At 36.5% G+C, this 23692-nt stretch overlaps 2 protein-coding genes across 2 annotated transcripts in view; one reads left to right on the forward strand and one right to left on the reverse strand.

Moving 5' to 3' along the window:
- The window catches only part of qin (tudor domain-containing protein qin), a 264240-nt gene that overhangs the window by 54961 nt on the left and 185587 nt on the right, over positions 1–23692 (reverse strand). The gene's annotated exons all lie outside the window — the stretch shown is intronic.
- LOC106640921 (uncharacterized) overlaps positions 3544–23692 on the forward strand; it is a 62862-nt gene continuing 42713 nt past the window's right edge. The window contains exon 1 of the mRNA XM_023389864.2: positions 3544–3595. Coding sequence (XP_023245632.1) covers positions 3571–3595 — 25 coding nt within the window. The 5' untranslated portion in view covers positions 3544–3570. The remainder of the gene's footprint in view (positions 3596–23692) is intronic.

Here is a 23692-nt window from a genome sequence, read left to right on the forward strand (position 1 = left end):
ACACGGGCACCCTACGCCACTTTTACACGGGGGGTGTTGACTGTAATCCCGAGTAATAAACTCCTTCAAACACCATCTTTTATCACCCAACTAATTAATCGATGACCACTACCTAACCCAAGGCGTTATATAGCATAAACGGGGCATGAAATGAATGCCGCTAGATTACACAGTGAGAGAGACAGCAAAGTTGGAAGAAAAACTGTTTCTTGTTGATCCAATATGGAGCTCCGTACGATATATTAAGGGGGGTATAATCAAAGACTCGTGGCCTCAATCACGTGATTGAAAAATACCCAATGCCATTGTCTTTGATCCTCACTTCTCTAACTAGGCCTTTTTGTTCCTCACATTTTACCCCACCATCATCGCCCACCCTCGAGTCGCCCTGTGGTAAAGACATAATCCACCGAGGCTGAGGAACAAACCCCAGCCGAAAAAATCTCTTACTTCCTAATTGGCTCACTGGATCGAGCCAAGACGCGTACTCTTCAGACAATCGAGCTAAGACACTGATCTGAACCTCTTCTTCTCCCTTATATTGTTCACATAATTTCTAAAGATGAGAATTTTCAATTGTACTTACCTCTTCCACGGGCCCACTACAGTCAGCCAATCGCCATCGTTTCCTCGGCTCATTACTTTCGGAAAAAATCTCCAAGTAAAGACTTTATGGCCAATACACTAAAATTGTGAATAAAAGGTCCGATTGTAACGTTATACACTTAAGTGTAATCTCGAAAAATAAGCAGCATAATCTGCACTTTACACCTTTTTAATCCTTTTCCTCCTCCTCCTCGTAATTCAATACTCCCCCATCATCGTGCATCAATTCCAGCTGTCCGTAATACCCAAACACGCGCTACACGTTTAGATCAAAACGCGCGCGTTCAATAAGCGTATCCGATGTATTGACGTGTCGTGTAATTTCATAATCATTAAATTAATTGTGAAATACGCCACGGGCGGTGATGGTGGTGCAGGCAGCAAACAACAGTGGTGCACTCTCTCTCTTGTCAATTTCAAAATGACGACCATCTCGAATTATACAGTCGCACATGTGTATATGTTATACACGCACATTAGGAAATTCGTGTACGATTACGACGCGACGCCAAACAAGACAATGACCCCGATTTCCCCTCGTGTAAACTTTGGTTGTCATTTTTGCAACGACAATCGTCGTTTGGGGGAGAGGGGAGGGGGGAATTTGTCCCTACTTTATAATATAATAATACGCGTAGGTAGTGTGAGATGCGAGCGCTCTTTCAGGGGTATACAATAGCGAGGGATGCCACGGTGAGATAAAAGGTAGGTTGTTATACGAGCGAGTCGTAAAGGCGCGGTGGCACTTATCGTCGTTTACGCGGGTGATCCTGTGCATAAACCGAAGGCGGCTACTGTGAAGCGGTGGTATTTCGGGCCATGACGATCGGGAAGCTCTCGAGCGGGCGCTTTACGGTTGACGACGACCGAGAGTCTAAATCGGGGGCGGCTTGCGAGGTGTGCTCGTTTTGTGTGTCCCGAGGTGGGGTGAGAGGAAAATGCGGTATTTTTAATATCGGCCTAGCATCACGAAGGACTAAGTTTTTGTATATGCATTCGAGAAATAAATAGATACAGGAGGTGGTGTACCCAAACCGTAAGTGCGGAACTTTTGTCATGTTAATAATGAATTCGTGATTTTTATATTCAAGCACTTTTCAACATTTAGTTTAAAGTAAGTACCCTAGTAAGTCTGGGTGGTTTCGATCGCTGCAGGGAGCGTAGTAATGTTGTGGAACAACAGGTGCTCTTGAAAAGGAGCTGGGATTCCCCATAGGGTATAGGGTAGTTTTCTATCTTATCGATAATCAGATGTCATCGAATCAAGATGGACGAAAGGCACTTGAGTAAATATTGCCCGATATTCTCAAGAATAATCAATTCAAAAGTTGCGGTACCAAATTTTGTAAAGAATCAAGGACCTTCAATAAAAAGTACAATTTTAAGGTTACCGTAGTAAAAAAAACCAATCAACATAACCTATTTTTATTACAAAAAGTAGCAATGATGTACAAAATTGAATTTCAGTTGTCTGACATTATATTCTGTACATGGTAAGAAACTTATACCACCCTGAACTGTATTGAAAAAAATCTGCAGTTTGGATAAATAATGAAGACAACACGATTTAACATGAACATTGTTAGTTATGCTTTCTTGTACCCATGTATTGCTTGAACGACCTAAAAAGCCTTTTTTTCACTCTTCTTCACCCTTTCGAAAATACTCCACCATTACTTACTATTCTAACTAAATTTGTGATGGAATAAAGATATCCGCGTTAGCGATTCAGTAAAAATCGAATTGCACGACGATTACACAATTAACGGGTTCAACTTACGGAGTCTCGAGTGTAACTGCGACCCGCCGATCGAAGGGGAGAAAACTCGATTATGCGCGCGAGAGTGAAAGTTACAAAGTTGACTATCGCTGATCGATTTCGTTGAAAAAAAAGAGGGAATCAAGAAAAGTTTGGCGTAACAAAGAAATCAGTCCACTCGCGGGGGAATATGTAACAGTGGCGTACACCTGTTAAGGACAATTTCATTCAGGTTTTTTTTGAGCTTAATTTAGAAATCAAAGAGTTTTTTTTTCAAGATAACCATACGAGTGCAAAATTTTATGGGTATTTGATTTTTCAGCCGACAAAACTTGGTTTGTGGCACCAAAAATTGACTGACGAAAAAAAGCACCACTCAAGAAGTTAATAATGATCCCTCCGAGCTCATCAACTTTCATATCTACGTCAAGTCCAATGTTTTCGGAGACAAAAAAAAATCGAATCAACAACAAACTATTAGGGCTATTCGATGCAAGTATGTCGCCCTTGAAGAAACCAAACTGACTCCAAAAAAAAAAAAAATAAATAAAAAGACGATTCCCTATGAAACCTCAACATTCGTCACCGGTAATCTTCGAGCGGAAGATCAGCCGACGCAGTTCTGACGAATCGCCACAAGTGGAAAAAGAGCCCAACCGAAGCTCCAAATCCCGGGCGAGCCCCGCAACATGCGAAGGGGCGGGGGCGAAGATCCATCGAGTGGGAGGGGGTTGAAGGTGAGCGCGAGCCCACCCCCGCTGGCACGTGGGAGGAAGAAGGGGGGTACACAGCGGCGAGCTCGCGAGGGGGTGGGAGGATTTTTAGTGGCCCTCCGCGAATAACGGGAGCTCGCCAGGTGAGCTCGGCCCCGGGACTCTCGGCACCACACCTCTTTCATCTGCCTGCCTATACCGGCCCGGAGGGGGTGGGCGGGTGTGCTCGAGCCGTGTGTGTATGTACGTAGGCGCGGAGGGCCACTAAAATCGAAAATCTTCGGTATCGCGCTCGACGGCGTCTCCGGGTTTAGTTTTACGGGCCAACTTTTATTTTTACCCGCGACCCTAACTTGGGAGCTTTTTATTCGGCGGCGCTGAGCTGATAAGGAAGAGGAAGAGAGAGAGGATCGCGCGGAGGGCCGAGTTGCGCTCGTAAACCCGGGGACGTGGTTTCTCTAACTGCAAGTGCAGAAATGGAAAGAGTTCGGGATGATGAGGAAGTGCGTCTATACGTGTAAGGATGGGAAGCTATTGTTTTCACGGGTAAAAAGATGAGGGTTTTTTTGGGGGTGATTTTTTTTGTTTTTTTTTTTTTCTTTACTTTTTGACATTTGAGTATTGAATGTCATGTAATCTTTTTTTTATGACTTTTTTTTTCACGGAAACAAGGTGCCAACAGTTAATACTCTCAACTTTGTAAATAAGTCTCAAAAATACACCTTAACGTGTTAAATAAAAAGTTATACGATCATAAATGTTATACGAATATTAGTACAATATAAAAAATGTTTATAGCATAAACTCTAATGGAAAATCCAGGAAATATAATTATTAATGTAACTTATTTTTACTCAAAATTATTAGACAGATGTGGTAAATGAAAGCTTCTTACATCCATCTAATAATTTTAAGTAAAAATAAATTACACTCTTTATTTTGTACCATAAATTGTCAAAAATTACTTCCCGAAGAAGACGTATTACGTATAAAATTAGGATCCAAAATTTGATTAAACTGTTTAAACTTGAAAGTTCTAATATTAAAAATTGTACTTTCGAACATTTCCAAAATAATTATACTAGGACCAAAAGATTTTACCAGATATGATAACAATTTTTACGTTAAGATACCAGAAAACTTTTAATACATCCAGCAAATTGTACACAGCACACTATCGTTATTCCGTTTTGCAATGGCCTGCTAAACACATTTCCATAATCCATAGGACGGACGTTTTTGATGATACTAGGTTAGTACGACTTTTTTCAATACTGAAAAATCTCCCCCAACCACTGGTCCCATCGCGAGAGCCTCCGAGCCTCCTTTACGAAAAAAATTCAAGGATATACAATTCATAATCGGCGAAAACTTCCGGTCTCCCGAGCTCGAATCGATGTCTCCGGGACCCTACGCGCTGGAGATTATCCGACAGCGGAGAAATATAAAGGAAAGACGAAGGTAATATGCGATGTCGCGGCTGTAGAAGGATATATACATTCAAAACGCGAGAGGGAGGACTTGCGTATAATATGAAAATCGCCCCTTTTACGAGTCTGTATGGCAGTCGGATGTGTAATGCCACTACGGAACCGCGGAAGCATTATATGGGCATCGGAGTCCATGGGAATGTATACATGTATTTTTTTTTTTTTTCAACTCAAAAATCATTGTAATTGCATTGAGTAACAATTTCAATTGTACGGATTTTTTTGTAAAAATAAATTAGAGAACATTTTAATTAGCTTGAAATGGATGGAATCAATATTGAGAGTATAGCGGCTATTGTTCGTTAATTGAGAGATTATTTCAGGAGGTAACGGAGCGCGGGTATCTGGTTTTTCGATCGACGATCACTGATAAATGAATTAAATCGAGCTTTCACTATTTGGTAACGCAACGTATCTCCAAAGCATCGCTGTCATCCATTTCGATCGGTCGATGAGTATTTTTTGGGGAGCAAGTTTCGATACCAATTAAATTTTTAATTAAAAAAAAGAAAGTGGTTATAACATTAGTTTAATTAAATTGAATTGTTATTTTTTTTTACATAAATTTTTCACACGATTGCTTCAAACTTTTGTAAATTGAAAATAAAAAAAATATTAGTAGGATAGAGGTACAAACATTTTTTTTTTTTTTACTTAAAAAATTAACGTAATAAAATCAAAGAATTAACGTAGAATGAAAATAAAAATGTCAGCTCATTCAACCAAATAACCAAGCGATACTTGGAGGCTCGAAACGGATTCCCCTCGCGCACAGCGGAAGAATTTGCATTTCGCTGGCCACGTGCTTTTTTTACACTTAATTAGATTTTCCACATTATTCAGCACGGAAATATCGGATATTCAAAATGAGCGAATAAATAACAATAAAACAATAAACAGCGCCGTGGGGAAGGCGGGGAGGACGCGCACCGTCGAGGCGTTTATTAAAATATTCCTTCAATTGGAATGCAGCGGCGCGCGGCTTTTACATGCCAAGTATGAAACGTCGGGAGAAATTTTTTATTTATTTTTTTTTTTTATTTTCACTTTTTCATGATAAATCAATAAGGTTTTATCGTCCCGGCAATTTGTCTACACGCGCATAATGTGCCGGCTGTTTTCTAATATTGTTCATTCGCTGGCACGTTTCGACGCGGCATTACGTGTTTTCATTTGAAAGAGACGATTATTTATAGATAGAAGCAGGAGACGTGCGCGAATAACTTTTTTTTTCCTGCTTCTTGAGCGGCTGAACTATTCCGAAGAATGTGAAGTGAGCGAGTTACCGGTGAATAATGCGGTGTAGATGCTGGTATTGGAAAACATTTGAAATCGATACATGTGTGTATTTTTTTTTGTCGATAAAATATATACTGCGTTGTGAGTAAATACGTGTGTCTATAACGAAGAGGAATATTAATTTTGATTTATCTCGTTGTTGTCGTCAGAGTCTAATGAATTAATACTGAGATTTTGAAATTTCATTTAAGTAGGTATGTTTTTACGAAGTTTTCTCGTCACAAATAATTTATTTAGTAATTTTCCAAACGTTACACAAAATTACAATTTTTACATTTGCATGAGTTTAAACAAAAAGTGCACTGAAAAAAAAAAAAAAAATTCGTCAATCTCAAAAAACGTATAAAACGTGTTTGAATAAAACAAGTATTTGTTAAAATCAAATAAATTATTTCTTTAAAGCGTAATGTTCAATATATTTAACTAAATAATTAATTTATTTGAATAAAAATTTTTTGTTTGTATTCAATTAACTGTTTATTTGGATTGATGAAATTTTTTCGTAGAGTAATATAAAACACAAAATACACACGTTTTTAAAACATATTTAAACTTTAACTATTGTGTATTATTATATTAAATTGCACAAAATAAGAAAATTTACAAATGTAAAAATCTTTTTTTTTTCTGTTACAGGTAAACTACCAATATTACTACACCAACAGATACAAGCTACGGACATTTGGATAAGTTAAAATATCGTAATATTTTTTTCCGTCCCAAACGAATTTACGACCACTTCTAATCGTATTTTTATATAATTCATTCGGAATTTTATAAACGGAATCAAACAGTTTTACCAATACATAGCATCGACACTCAATTAGTTCAACGAGTCAAACAAGTAACCATTTACAATTATCAATGATAAGAATTGCATCAGGATAAATTCTTGACTAGAAAGAACATCCTATTCAGCTGTCAATAATCATAATAAGTCAATAATTCACTTGCAATACTTAATTTTTATTAATAATCTGATTCGAGGAAAATTGCTTATCTTTATTAATTTGATAAGTTATTTGACTTAAAATAAAAAAATAAATATAATAAATTATTTATTTGATTTAAAAGATATTTCTTTGAACGAACGTATTTTCGGTCGTAGCATATAAAAAAAAAAAAAAAAAAAAAACAAAATTACGCTGTTTGGTCTCTTCGCTCCATTACACCTTTAAATAATGCAAGGTGCGACTGCCAGTCAGGCGTTTGATTAGCACAAGAGAAACTACACCCGACACTGGCGAAAAAATTTGAGAGGAATACGGCTACGTTTCGGCGTCAAAGTATTTTATTCCCTGCAGAGGTAGAGTGCCAACCGTGGCACCATCATGTATTTAAAAAAAAATTTTTTTTTTTTTAGAAGGATTCAATTTTTCACGAGATGATTTACATTGATAAGGAACGGGAGGCATTGGTAGCGATTGGTAGAATACTGAGTATTTTTTTTTTATAATTTGAATAGTTGCAAAAGTTTTGTTTAACTAAGTGTTCTCAAACGTCATTTTCATTGAAAAATTAAAGGTTTGTTGTACATGAAACTAATGACACATGATTAATTAATTTCATAATAGGACTAATGGGGCAAAACTTAAATATTGGCATGATGGAAGATTGCGAGTGTAGATAATTGCTTCCCCGCAACTAAAATACACATTCAATGTTTGATAATTGAATGGTTATACTACAAATGTGTTTATGCAATATGTCAAATATAAATTGAAGAGCTACAATATTATGATGATTTTAATAATCTTGTACTTTTCCCTACAAAAAAATTTTCAACACTTATACAAAAAAATCACACGTAAACTTTAATTACAAAAATACGCCGAAGAAAAAAAGTCCTCCATAAAACGTGAATGTTTGTATTTCTACTCGAGTCGTACATCAAATCGAAAGCGCAAAGTAAGAAAGCGTCTAGAGGCACCGATGAAAAGAAAGGAGAAAAGGCAAAAAGCAAGCCGCTCCTTTTGGCAAACAGGTCAATGTCGCTAGCAATACGTGCGAGAGAGCCTCTTTTTTTCTACTTCTCGTTGGGAGAGGAGAGCATAAATTATATTCCTATCAGCTTGAGTTGTAAATTCAAACACGGTTGAATTTAATTTTGAAGCCGAAGGTAGGGAAAAGTGTGCCTGGTGAATCTAGCGTTTGTCAAGGTGAGACAAAATGTAATATTTTGCATAACTTAGAATTTTTTTTTTTTTTCATAGTAATTTAGATACTTTGGACAAAAAAAAAAGTTTTTAAATATCTTACATTAAAATAAAAAAAGAAAATCTACTAAAAATTATAAGGTATTTTTGAAAATTAAAAAATATTTAAAAAGTATTGCACGTTTGACATGGTTTGCGTTTTTCTTACACCTAAAAAATTGTGATAAAAATTAAAATAATTGTAATTTTTGAAGCACAGTAAGGTCTGGAGAAAAATTATGTACTATAACGATTCTCAGTAAAAATAACTCCATAAAATAATGTTTTGGAACAAAACTTAACTATTAAACTTGAGGAACTTTAATGAGTTTTACAGATAATTTTTTTTTTAACTTGATATTCTGTAAGTGAAGATAATAAAGTGTTACAAACATATTTCTCTTTTCCATCCGTGATGAAATAAGATTTTTTAATTAAATTATTTTCTACAATTTAGTTAATTTGTTAATTAAAAGTTTTTCCAATTAAAAATCGAACTAAATTGTAAATTGAAACGTCCATCCATTAAAAAATTTCATTTAAATTTTTTATTGAACTGTAATTGAATTATGATTCAATTGATTCATTTGAAACCCTAATTAGATCTTATTCAAGTTCACCTAGTTATAAGAAGAAAGTGAATATAATTATAAAAAGAATTCTCTTAAAGGCCACACATTTATAACAGATGCATAACTGTAGAATTTTTAATTTAAAAAAAAGTGATAAACTGCATACGATTTAAAAAAAACTGCATTTCCTCATTTTGTCAATAAAAAAAATTCTACCCATTGAGGTTGATTTCCACCAACTAAATAAAATAGTACATTCGGGGAAACAGAGTGAAAGGATGGCGAAAAAAGAGCCGTCGAGGTGACGGCTAATTTGCCTCGAAGAGCATAGGAGGAGTATCGCCGATAGCTATATTGGAAAATTTAACAAGACGAGCGCTGATTTGTTAAGGCTATCAATCATCCGTGACGTTGTATGGGAAATTCGCTGATTTTGTTTTTTTTTGTTTTGTTTTTTTTTCTTTTTTTTTTCCAACGAGACAGTGAAAATGGATTGGAACGAAGATCAGCAAAGAGAGTGTCTGACGATATTGGATTGGAGTGCCAAGTGTCTTTTATCATTAGAGCTGGTGACAATCGAAAATGATTGATTTTTTTTTATACTTGTGCTTGGAAATTATGTCATGAATTTATATACATGTATACGAATTCGTTGAAAATATTTTTCACTTGAGTCATACTCGAATCCAATCTTATCAATCTTTATCACCCTTATCGATCGATTACGAATCGATTATTTACAAATTTACTTCTACTGTTGCTACGAACACTTATGTACGTCCTAATAATTTTTTCATTACCTATCAAGAAACTTGGCTGATTACACGTGTCAAAAAATAAAAAACTCATTGGAGTAAATGTATATCGAGATATTTGATCTCTCTCGGGATACAATGGAAACCGATTTATTCAGTAAACAATTAATTACACGTACACACCTTAGAGTTGATGATGTATAAATTCCAACTGTTTCATCTTGCAAGCCACAACGAAACAACCTACAGAAGAATATTGGAATTCGTCAAAACGAAATATAGCTCAGAGAACACGACATGAACTGATGTGTAGAAACGCTTTTCGAAAGCCTACATATATTATGAGGTTTTCTAACTTCATAAGTTGATGATTAGTAAGCAGGAAAAAAATACGTTTCTCTTCATTTTTACATGTCAAATGTGACACACTCATGTACAACTATTTGTACGATGGTTGTGGAAAAAAGTAGGATCAACACATCCATCAAACAATGAGCTTCGATCTAAAGCAAAGAAAAAAAAAACAGCAATGAATTTTTTATCAAACCAAATTATGTGTGATATGAATAATAAAAAAAATTAAAAAAAATCATCCTGCTCATAAAAAAACAAACAAAGGAAGAATAATCACCTCCAAGTATGCGGGGGCAGGGGGGGGGCGACCATCAAGGTTGTCTCATCCTCTCATGCAGATTGTACACACAAGTGCCCGGTGACAAGCTAAGAGGAGCTTTCACTTTCACGCCGCAAACAAGGCTATGTTATACGCGGGAGAGTCATCATCGACTTGTCCACGCCTACGCGCGCTGGCATTCTTCTTTTCCAATAAAACGCGCGTCGATAGGACCGAATATGGAATTTGGTTGTCATCGCTTTACCACCAAGTGTCAAAATCATCCACACCAGCATCAAAAAGAAGAATCAGTGCCGTGACTCGATCAGCGCGTGGAATTCATTAGCGAGGGAAGGGGTATGGTGTTGATATACCTATACAAACGTCCTCCTGCCTCGACCACTGGCATCGCCTTTGGAAAAGGCAAATCCCACATATATGTGTGTACACCCTACGCGCGCCCAGAGGGAGGAAAAGGAGCAACAGGTTACATCGGATTCCCACCCACTCACCCACGTTTCAACAGTCCGCGCTCACTTCCGGGGGGTGGAGGACGAAAGTGCGCCTTTCCTGTTTGTTCCGTTCCGCCCTTCTGTATGAGTGTTCGCGGGTGGGGGGATGGGCGAGTTTCGTGCTTGTAATACCATCGTATTCGCTCCGTGCATGACACGCAGCGCCACCCTCGGTGTCAGAATCGCGCAATACCGTACCCCCGTATGATTAAATCGTAACACTGTCGCTTATAGGAGAAAGTATTATTTATTGAATAAGACATACATACTGCTATCGCGTAAACATCAGCACCCTAAGAAATGGATATGATTATCCAAACAGGCTTTAAAAGTATAAGTTGCAACATCGTTTTTAATAATGAAACGCTGAAAAAAGCTAAAAAATTAGTAGAGAGTAGGCACGTTGCCTACGTACAGGAATATGTAAATAAAGGAGTCGGTCATCTGATCAATTGCTATGTTGTGAGACAAACGTCTGTCAGCTTAAATCCATACAAAGCAGAATTATCTGTAAGTACATTATTGCCTATGATTGACAAATGTAGGTTATGGTAACATACACAAACTGCCATCAGGACTGTAAAATTTTCATGATAATTTTACTTATAATCAATAATAATAATAAAAAAAATTCCGTAGGTTAGGTACGAACTTTTGTCTCTTAACTGCCCTAATCCACAGCTCCTTCTGTTTTGTTTCATGGGGTCTACTTGGGAAATTATACAGCACCACCTCCTGCTTTTCTTTCTTGTTGCAATTAACAACGCAGCACTGTCTCGTACGCATTTCGTTACTTTGTAAACGTAAACACTGATTCAGATTATACAGCTAGCGGCAGCCTATGTCGACTGCTTGGAGTTCTTGCTCTCACGTATACAACATTACATGTGTGTTGTGTACTATATGACAGATGATATTTAATAACCCATTATTTAAAATTTCGGGCGATTTGAAGTGCCTAGCAAAATTATTTATCCGTATTATAGACCCGGTTTGGCTAAATAACATTTTTTTTCCGCCTTCGATTTCTCAACTAATTACTTTAAATTAAATAATATCTTTTCTCATATAAGACAACGCTTACTGTACGATTCATGGGGGTACGGGTTCGCCAACTTTGCTCACCTACAGTGCTGCAGTCGTTTTTTTTATCTCCTCCAACCTGATGCACGGAGCGAATACGAGCTGATTCTACACTACTGGTCTGCTGTGTATTGTACTGCTTTGGTCGTGCGTACAGAGCGCGGTTGGGTGCTTGATTATGCTGATACGAGCTTGGGATCGGACCTTTGGAGGGTACCTTTGAGTGTTACCGAGGTTGTTTTTTTTCTTTCGATAGGACTGATTATCCAGATTTTTGCCATTTGGGCTGAACTGCGACTATGAAGCATACCAGTAGATGTCAAAATTATGAAGCCCTTACCCTGAAGGCGTGAATTAATGTCCCTACTGTAAAATGGTCAAAAAGAGGTTTTTGTTCAGGAAAAACCAAATTATTTTGGATTAATCAAACATTATCTTCTTAGCGGAATTGAAGTATCTATTGATTATAATTGTTATTGAGCTGAAAATTTGTTTTACGTCAATTGTTGTTTCACAAAAAGTAAAAATTGGAAACATAACCTCTAAAACGCTCAAACAACTAATGTTCGAGTTAATGAGATATTTTAATCACATTCAAATTACATATTATATTTAAAAGTAAAAAAAGGCCTGAAAATAAGTATTTTAAAAAATCTTACACACTTCTGGTAGTTTCAAAGACGACATAAATTTTTTTCAGTGTGATAAAATGTTTCGCAAAAAAAACTCTCCTTAAAACACACGCGAAGGGGCTCTAATATCGCGACGCGGCTGTAACGGAGAAACTCCGGAGGGTCACCGTTTTTCCACGCATATACCAAGTATTGTCAGCAAAACAGAGATGGGAAGAGAAGGAAAAGGGATGCGCACCACCCGTTATATCGCACCTTTATAGCTGAGCACGTACATACAAATAGCCAGGATTCAGTGTTCGATGGTCTTTTTGTATCTCTCTTTTTTTATGTAGTAGGGCTGCATGCATTTTCGATATTTCAGCGATTTGTTACGATGTACATAGTCAGCAACTTGGAGTGTTATTGATTTTTTAAATTTTTTTATTTTGAAAATCATTCGAAAGTGCCATATGTAATTGACGTACGCCTCTGAAATCCAAAAAGTAACATACGCAACCTATACACGCGGTGATTGTTACACTCGTGCAAAAAATGCTTGCTTCACGCACTTTTTGTGTACAATTTCTTCGTTTTTCAATTTTCTCGTTTTCACAACACGCAATCACAAAAGTAATAAAAATGGCACCCGAAGGTAATGTTCATCTGACTTTTTGTTTAACCTAATTATTACAATATGTTATGAGGATTTGGCAAATGATAATTCGTAAATCACTTGCTCGAACAGTAATCTTTAAAAAAATCAACTCAATTTGCTTTATTGTCAAAAAGTTACTTTGTATAGTCGCTTTATCGTCTTAAGTAGCCCCAAGTAAACAATGCACCGTAACTTACGATCACCAGCAAACATGTAGAAGATATGGTACTTAATATTTACACTTTCAAGTGAAACCAAAAGCTAAAAAAATACCCAGCAGCAAAAACAAACAAAGTAATATACCAACTAACTCTCTTTTATCGTAATCTACAAGTACACAAACCCCAGAACGGTAGTTCAAGCCCACGATTTTTTTTTTCTTTTTTCTTTCAAGCGCCGTTGCGCAATGCTTGTATACCCATGAGTACGTACACCATGTGTGGGGGGAGGGGGGCCTTTTCTCACGTTGTCGTCGTCGTACAATAATAATCACCACTACATCACACGCGAAGGAGCAAGAGAAAGATCGCTCGACCGCTCAAGGATACCCCCCATCGCTACACTCCGCGGTTTGTTGGTGTACTTATGATATAATATATATTACTACGCTCGAGGCGCTGTTACAGTTTGCAAACTGCGGTTCCCGCGTTGATTGAAGAACTCTGAGCCTGTTTCGATTCGTTAACCTTACGCGCTCGTGGCCTTCGTTTTTTGTCACCACGCGACTGAAAGTTCGACACGAAATGACACACACGGCTCGATTTTTCGCATTTGCAATTATTTATTTGACACTCGCACCACACGATGGTATACTTTGAGCATCACAGAATGAGCTTTCAGCCGATCCACGTGTTGGGAAAAAAGGAAAATTCAATCATCGCACTGGTGCCCGAGTACTTCGATAGTCCCACGTAGTACGTAGTCGAGGAAAAAAAAATGCAAAAACAGCGATTCAAAGAACCAAATAACGAGGTTATAGCTGCGTATTCGCCGCTTTTGACAAATTAGCAAAAAGTGAAAAAACGCAACGCTGGATACTGTATCACTCACGTGCGTTTAGAATAAAGCGTGGGGTTTAAAAGGGCATTGTATTCGATTTTTTTATTTGGCGTTCTGTTATGAGTAAATACGGTGCGTTACGAAAGTAGCTCACGAGTTATTATGTGTAATCGGATCGATAAAATACGTACATATACGTGTGAGTGCACTCTTTTGTATCATGTCACCGGTATGTGCGTGTGCGGGTGTTGCATGTAAGAGTTCGCAGAAAAAGTGGTTAGAAAACATATTTCGATGGTTGCATCTATGTATTTAATGACTGGCTATGCGCTTTGAAAGTCAGAAATGAATCTATTGTCTCGCGAGCAGAGGTAGGTTGACGACAATACAATGTTGGGTAATGATTTTTCTTTCGACCGGGTAGTTTGAGTGCATGGAAGATGATGAAAAATATTAGGTTGTGGGCAACTTTTTTTTTTTTTTTTTTTTTTTTTTTTTTTTTTTTTTTTTTTTTTTTTTTTTTTTTTTTTTTTTTTTTTTTTTTTGTAAATGTTAGACCGAGTAAAAGAAAACAAAAAAAATATGTGACTGAAAATAAGTATGTTAAGTCGACTTTTGCAACTAGTAGGTAAAACAAGATCAATTAATTTTTTGGGCACAACCCCATTAGTTATGCTTTGGGGCACAACCCCATTAGTTATGTTTTGGGGCGCAACCCCATTAGTTATGTTTTAAGGTACAACCCCATTAGAAATGCTTGAATATCTTTGTTTAGACAAGGCCAACTTATCGATCTTGCAATTGTGTTTTTTACGAAATAAAAGCAACAGCATAATGGAGATGCACGTAACATATACAAAAGTTAGCGCAAGTTGCTTTTTTATTGTTTTCAAGTACCACATTGAGATGGATAAGTTTTTTTTGTACTTCAATGATTCAGAAAGTTCCAGAGATTGACATAAAGCTAACTTTTTTTCATATGACGTTATTTTCAACATTAATCAACTTTACAAAAAATTAAACTAATGTGTTTTATAATATATCATCGTTAAAGGATACAATGTCAATCAAAATTTGAAAAGAAGCTTGTAAAGGAAATACTCATTAGGGATATTAAATTTATGAAAACTGCAGAGATACCAAGCAATCACTATAATCATTGTATGATTCAAAATCGCGAGGAGCGAGTGTTGGTTTTCTTTTCGCTGACAGACGTAGATAGAAAGTGAGACGGTACAAAACCGGTCCTCTGAGCCATAATCCGTTTTTCTTGGCTTCAGACACAAGTCATCTCTTGACTTAAATTCATACACTGCGACGTATGTGTAACCCGCATAATAAAGCATAAACACTCGAGCCAACTTCTAGATTGGGCAAAGTTTTTCTTTTTTTTTCTTTTTTAAGTAATCATGATGAGCTAAAAATGATAGATATTTTTTTGGAAAAGATAATAAACGGAATGAGTTAAAACTCATAAAAATCTGTAAGTATATAGAGAGAAGAAAGCAGCGACGAGAAAATTTTTTGCAGCAAACTGGAGAAGAGGAGTTATATTAAACGTCGGTTGAAAATAACGCGAGCAACGGACGTTGTATTTACCCACGGTTTTTCATCAGTTCGTTTTTCGTTTGTCATTCAGTTTTAATTTGTATTCCGGAGAGCATTTCAATGAAATTGACTCCCACAAGGAGACAAAAAGTTATTCCGTTCCTTTTGTGTATTTGACGTTGTTGTTTGGCCATTAAAAAAAGAGATCTTCTTTGAACGCTAGTAATAATCAGTGGAGTGGAAAACTTGGGGAGATATGTAGTTAATAATACATTTTTTGTTGCTTACTAAAGGATCGCAATACGCATTAAAAAAAAAATGTCTTGCAGCAAATTAAAATACAATTATTTTACGTAATTTTTATATGCTTAAAAATTGAATTATTTTCTAAAAATGTTATGCAATAGCAATATTTCTTTTTTGTATTTTTGAAGAATAGGGTTACCGTAAAACGTTTTAAAGAATATTTACTTAGTTTTTTCAAGTACTTTGACACTTTATCATCAAAATATATTCATTTCTAAGTATAATTTATTATTTACAAAATAAATTTTTATAGATATTCCGTTACAAATATTTTTCTGACAAATAATACAATATACTTCATTAAAAATTTTTAATGATGAGTACTTGAAAAAGTATTAATGCATAAGTGTGTTGAGATACATGTATAACTAGCTATCTTTCCGGATCCATCTAAACGATTTAAATTACTTCAAGCTTCAAATGTTTTTTTTTGCATTTTTGTAATGTCTAAAATATTAGTTTTCGTTTTTACCATCCTTAATATCACGAAGTATATTTTTTTTACTGTTTAAGTTTGTCTCTTTTTAAATACTGTTAATTCAGCGTGTTGATAATTTAAATTACTAATAATCAAAAACTTTTTTTTTATCAGAAAAAAAAAAAAACAGTGAAACCGTCATTTCATGTCATAACTTAAACCAATTATCTAGATATTTAGATCTTTTTATTTTCGCATTTCAGTATATTTTATCAAAGAATTTGAGACAATGAAACAAAAGTTTGACAATCTTGTACGTACAAAAAATAGTTTTGGAGTGAACTAAATTAAGGACCTTGGACAAATAAGTTTTTAAATCTTAGGTAAACAAGATTTTTAAAATCTTACTTTTTAATTATACGTAACAAAAAGAAAAAATAAAAAAAATGTTTAAAAATCGTCTGCACACGGCAAAGTCAGTCGTATTGTTTACGCCATATCTCAGAATAAACGCGTTAGCGTACTGCTCGCGTTTTGTTTAGTTTCCCTCTTTCAGAACCGTCATCAGCATCACGACTGACCGACCCTCGGCAAATCACGTTCCACATCGATTCTTGATTATTTGAATCCCCTAATAGTTTCAACAAACATCACCCCCCCTGCCGAAGGATCGGTCGGCTCACTAACGAGTCCCTCTGTTGTATGCTGCTGTTGCTGCTGTTTTGAGAGTTGTATCTTTTCAAGCAAGTATACGTATATTATACGTACAAGCGAAAACTACAAGGACTCTGCGATACGGCTACTCTTGTGTATGGACGAGCCAATTAAAACAAGCAAAAGTAGTGGGAAGGAGGGGAGGAACATTTGTTTACCATCTGCCATTAGTGCTGCTGCTGATGCCGATTGCTGACACAGAGAGAGGCGCAAGAATGGTTTTGGTGTCGATTATTGTTTGCAGTCGAACTCGATTTTTGGCCTCTGTTTCATTCTGTTGTTGAACACGGTAGTTTATGTTTGAGTTTTTTTTTTGTTCTTGAACGTAAACAACTTTCGAGTCCATTTAAGAGTAAAATCATTTGTTATGCTCACAATCAGAATTAAGAAAAAAAGCATTGTGTACACTGACTCAGGGATGAAATTTTCCGTGGTAACTGACGGACCCTATTGCCTCGGCCCCTGGGGCAAACTTTTAAACGGAGAAGCTCACCTCTTCTCGTTTTAATTCTTAATTAACTAATTAAATAGTTAGAAAAAAAAAAAAAAATTATTCCCAGCACCAGCTGCCTGTCAGTAACAGCAGTACATACTGAACCAAAACGCGGAGCGAGAAGAAAGGAAAAAGGGGGTGGTGGTCGGGGGAGATATAACGCAGAACGAAAGCGATAAAAGACGGGCGTATAAAAAAAAAGGGAGAACAGGGAGGGAGAGGGAAAAACCGGGAACGGGGATGGTAGTAATATCGTCTTGCTTGCTGGGGAGGCCGAAGGAGGCATTAAAGTCGCGAAACTGCAGCTCGCGAACGAGCCGACGGCCAATGGGGTTTTCGCGTACTAGGTGCGGCTGCTGTCGTGCGTACGAACTGCGCTTTTCCCGGGCGTTTTTCTTCTACGTTTTATTGCTTCTTATTTACACTGCTGGGATGAGGGGAGCACGGAGGCGCTTTTTCCGGGATTTTTTTTATGGACCAGAATTTAATTGAAAGAGAGGCATTGCTGCTGGAAGATTAGGTGCCCGAGCACGCATTTTCGTGCTTTCTTCTTCTCTCTCTTTTGGCCTTTGTTGCGCTTTTTATGAAGACCAGTTTTAGGGGCTAATAAGAAATTTCGTTCGCTCTGTGTATGTTTTTTTTTCCTTTTTATACGTGAATTTAAGGAAAACGTTGCACGTTAACAATAAAGTTCATACCTTGTTTTGTTCGGATACCGTTGGACGGGTGAAGTTGTTAAGATTTAGGTGGAATAAATAAAAAACGTAATGGATACATAAATAGTAAAATAAACCAAGTTTTCAGACTTTATAAATTTACGTGTTTGTAATTGAAAATGAAAAAGAAAATGATCTGCTGAAGTAAAATATTCTGATTGAAGTGTTACTTCAAAGTGCCCTTTTTTTAAATTACCTGAAAACGACGTTTTACTAAAACGCTTTCTTTATACCAAAAACTTGTTTGTGTAACATAGGTCGTCAAATCATCACATTTTAACAAATCTTATACGTACCAAAATTTTGAAGTACAACTTCATGTCCAGATATTACGATTTTTTAATTACGTAATCATAATTGAAGTAAAGATACATTGTTCAATATATTTTTATTGTACAATCATATTTCTGAAAGATTGGGTGGTAATTAAATCTAGTTTTTGTTATGTACGATGTTAAATCAACAAGTTACTTCAAATAGCGACAATTAATTTGAAGTAAAACTTTGTACGTGGTTTTTTTTTTAACTTATACATAACCAGGTAGAGAAAAATTTTCTTTCAGATGTACCATGCGAAACATTCTAATTTCGTAATCACTAAAGGTTTTTGTCTTTTTAACCATCCAAAAATATATGGAGTCGAGAATATACGATGAGAATTATGTATAACGAAACACACAACTAAACGAGGCAAAGAACCAACCCAGCCACTAGCGCGCGACAAACGCCGAGAGAGAACAGCTTCGCTCGTATAAAAGCGTATCTCTCGAATTTGCGCTTGAAAATCTGCAATTGCGTTCCACAAGTAAGTAATATACTGCTCGCAACTATGTGTACATAACTCGTCGGTTTTGAAAGCGGGCGTACGTCATTTTCCAGCGTCAAAGGGTCTCTCGCAAAAGCTTCTCTAATTATAATCCTGCGCCGCTGTATTAGAGGGGCGATGAAATTATCCCGAAAAACCGTACGCGTTTTATTCTATTTTCCTCGTATGCGCGCCAACGAGGGAACCGCACACAAAGAGCTAAAGCACCTCGAGAACGCTATTAATTTTGTTTTTTCGTTTTTTCTTTTCTTTTTTTATCTTCCTCTGCCCGCACACTTTGGCTGATGTGCGGGCTTTGTAAAAGGGCCATCGACCAGTGTAATTAGAAAAGTTGCCCATCACCAGGTCAACTTATTTTATATGTTTTTAGGGCACCATTTTGTCAATAGTTTTTTTTGTTTTCATCAATGTTGTGAGTAAAAATTATGAATATTTTTTAAAATTATCATTTTTACTACAGTGTTAAATCATCGGGTTGTACATAAAATGACTAACTTTTTTTTAGACAAACATTGGCCTCTAAACAACTCTCATAGAAGTGAAACTTCAAATTCTGGGTCGTGGGATTCCTACATACTAAAAAACTGAGACTAAATCAGTTATATTAAAATGAGTTTTGCACAACTTAAAGTTCATCTATTATTATTACTACTCCGTAAATGCATAGGTACTGTTTAATGACTAATTTGCTCGTCTATTAAAATTATGATCAAATATTGCAAATGTAATGATTTTTACTGATAAGACTATTTTATGCCTATTCTACTAGTTGAATCCTCATACTTGAGTTAAACAATCAATTCCATAAGAAAAACTATCATCACAAATTAAAAAACACCTGTACTGAAAAAACTGCATACACACAGAAAAAAAAAAAAAAAAAAAAAAAATGAGCACCAAATAACCTAAAAGTTAGAAGACAATGATAGCAAAACAATCACACAAGGGCATACCAGGAATCATTATAAGATTGAGCTTTGTAAGCAGCACGCATATAATATAACGCACAGCAAAGCTATCTTCTCCAGTTTTCAGAGACGCCCATGGCACGGAATTAACTAACGCTGCAGACTCCGGGCTTAATTAGTTTATTAAACTTGATTAACAAGCTTATTAAATTAGCTGTCAATAGCAGAAGCAACGGCAACGCAACAACTTAGATTAAGTTTACTACGCGGCCTTGCAACCAGAAAAGGCTGCGCGGTGCGTTATTACGCGTGTATACGTGTATACACTTATTTGAGGGGTTCCAGGGAGAGAGAGAGAGAGAGAGAGAGAGAGAGAGAGAGACTTACGTACGTACTTTTGACGACGTCTCGGAGACAGACTTTGCATCGCCTCATACATATACATACTGGTACTTCCGATGTATACGTATAAACTGACGTTTGCTTTGAACTTTACCTGTGGAAGATGATTAACGCGTTGGTAAGAATTTTAATAACTTCGAGTGGTGTGATTCGATAATTAGCCGATGAAACAGCAAATCATTGTAAGTTGGAACGTACAGAGAGAGAGAGAGAGATTACTCATACTAGGGAGCTCGTTGAAACAAGTGAGAAAATTTATACCACCGTAAAAGTTTCTTTGAACGGATGAAAAAAAAAAAAAATAATACAAAAGAGGTCCCCGTGATAATAAAACAAAAAGCCGTGCGCGCGAGATGTCCCACTATAACGCAAGTGGGCGTTCGTAAAAATGCGCTTGGCGGACGTTTTCCCGTTGCGCGTAAACGCTGGAAAGCGCACCCTTCGCACTGTGTTGATGTGTATATATGATCGAAGCTCGTAAAGCCGGGAAGTGGCGTTCACGCGTCGTTACAGCCGTACGTGGGTTATACGCACGCGATGAAAGCGAAGACTATTCCGTATGACGTATTATATCAGGGTTGGAGCGAAAAATAATTTTATTCAGCCTTTTACCGCTGGTGTGTTTTCAAGAGTTATATCGGCAAACTTTTCAACAATTGAAGAAAGTCTTTTTTTATACCCAGGCATTACTTATAGAATTGAAAATATATTTGATTCGAACGGTCGCACTTTCGGGTAAAAAGGGTATAGTATCAATTTTCGGAGACATGCACGCCGTATAAAGCATTACGCGTCAATTAAATTTATACGCGGCAGCTGTGGGGGTCTCGATTCAAAGGAAACTTTTGCACGTTTGGGTCAAAAGAGCCAGGAGGAACTACTGATTGAGGATAGGGGGGAAAAAAATCAAAAGTGCGAACAGTTGGTTCGCTTGTCTGTAGCTGTCGTTTTTGCCGAAAGGAATTTCACAAAGGGAGAGGTTATACACGTGCATACATACGCAATCTAGAGGCAGAGTCGTAGTCGTTGCTTTGCTTGGTTAATTAGTGTTGTACCTTTGATGTGTCTTTAATTAAGTTTGATCCATTATCGTCCGGTACTGAAAACTGTATTTATTCATTTTATCGATCCATTGTATGACGAAGCTTTTCAAAGTTATTATGATGTCACTGTCACTGCAACAGAGCAGTCTTTTTTGAAAAAAGGACTAAAGATAACCTCAATAAGCCTATACTGTCATGAGCACATCAAACAGTACAATCACGATACAATATTCTTTGTTGCTGGGTTACTATTTTCAAAAAGCATCACTTGAGCGCTGATTGTCCTTAGGCGCGTAGTGAGTACACTGTATAAAATCCGAGGGGTCAATTATAATTTAAATTACAAACTTTTGCAAAAATATGTGAATAAAAAAAAACTTTAAATGATTCTGTATAGTAAAAAAAATCCATTATAACTTCAAAACGGCAGATCCAGCTAATCTGGCCATACACCTTTAAAAAAAACATCCAAGTTGCCGTTTTATTGTATAGTTAAGGACTTTGATAAAGAATTTTAATTGTCTTCATCGTCATGTTGAAATTAAGACCTAAAACATATTTACTTTTAACAAATAACCCTTGGAACCTCTCCGAAATTTTCTCAACAAATTACATAACCTATGCAAAACTGACAAAGCGATCACACGGAGTGTAGAGACGTATGCAAAGACCAGTCGAAAGATATAGCTTGAGTGTATTCGAAGGGAAACTCGGTGCAAGCTCCGACCCCCGGATAATCTGTTAAAGGTGTTTTCCAAGCGGCCTAGAGCCAACAGAAGCTGCGCGAAGGAGGACTTATCTCTCCAAGGCGTAGTACGGAACCTTCGTCGGGAATCATCTGAGGCGATTTTGATTAGGCATTAGCAGCTGTAGTAGGTGGCCTCTCTCTCTCTCTCTCTCCCTTTGTGTTATGTATCGAGACTTTGGAGAGCGAAGTTTAACCCAATCGTCGATGCAGCTCTATTAAGCTACTTAGCTGTTGTTTTGCTTATTGTTGGGGGATGATAGTTTTTTTTCCCAGTGTTTCGAGAGTGAACTTGCTTACTTTAGTTGACTGATCGATACCTTAGGCTTTTAGAATGCCATCTTAGTGTAGCAAAATTTATGTATGTACAAAGTTTTTGTTATTTTCGGGTTTTTAAATATGTACTCCGATTGAAATCAAGCACATCGTGTATTTTACCAGTAAACGAAAAGGTTGGAGGGAATAGAACTGTTTTATTTTTGTGCTTCATTGTCTCCTCGATAAATAAGGAGTGTCTAGTATCTTTCGATCTCAATATAGTGTCGAAATAAGATGGCTCGGAGAGTATACAGCATCTGTCGGGAGTGAAGGAAATAAAGGAAATTTGAATAAAGGTGACGAAAGAAAGGTGTGGTGTGTTGGAGAGTGGATGACTCGATTCAGGAGGTATGAGTGGCGGGGAAGCCTGATTTGGGAGCTTGATAGGAGGCAAATGGAGGCAGATGATTGTGCGGGAAGAGACGACGAGATGCGAACTCCTTCGAACGGAGAAACCTTGAAATGTTGAGTATTTTTATGCAAACTGATGGAATGAAGATCAAATATGAGTGTGCGTTCAGAGTAAGAAGAAATAGGCATTTTAAGTTGAATTTTTTTACAAGAATATATTCTTGAACTACAAAAATTATAAAGAGGTGGGAATGGACAGCAAATGTATATTTAGAAGATAATTGGAAATTCATGACCGATAACTTTTGTTTTGGACGTATCAGGTTTTTATCTAGAAACAATGTAATATTTCATTGGATCTCGTAATGTAAAAAAAAATGATGTAGAAGAAAGTTATATGTTTTTAAATGCGCAGTTATTTTTAAACTTGGTTTTCAAGGTCGTTTAAAGGTCAAATAATTTTATTTTTTCAATAGAAAAACATGTTTATTATTTTACAAATCAAGAGACAAGATAATAAAATTTTCCACTCTTATACTACCAGAGTTAAAAATGCATGTTCCGTCATGAAAAAAAAAAAAAAAAACTAATTGAGCTTCAAATTACCCTGAAGGTTCAGGACAAGGTCACCGAATATTGAGCCTGTAAAATTATTCAATTTTTTCTAAAATAACAAGAAAAAAGTGTCAGGTTCTTTTTGAGAACTAGAAAAAACTGACTCATTACGTCACATTTCTAAAGAAAAACGTGCACAGAAACAAATAGCAATACATTTTTTTAGAAAAATTTCAACAAAGCAATCATGGGACTTTTGAAGATCTTGACATTCGTCACACGTGGAGCGTAAAATACTACAGTTCCTCGTGCCTAATATCCATCGAACTTAACCACAAGTATCAACAAGACAGAGAACAAAATCGTCGAAGTGTGGCATTAAAATTGCCGCCACGAAAAAATGATTTCTGCGGCTAAGGAATGTGGAAGATAGCGTCGAGGATTTCTTCTGTTTATCCACGTATAAGCACTTCCATCCGTCCGT

The sequence above is a fragment of the Copidosoma floridanum genome, unplaced genomic scaffold, assembly GCF_036245765.1.
Source record: "Copidosoma floridanum isolate Cflo_tuat_1 unplaced genomic scaffold, Cflo_Japanese_pri ptg000035l, whole genome shotgun sequence".
NCBI lineage: Eukaryota > Metazoa > Arthropoda > Insecta > Hymenoptera > Encyrtidae > Copidosoma > Copidosoma floridanum.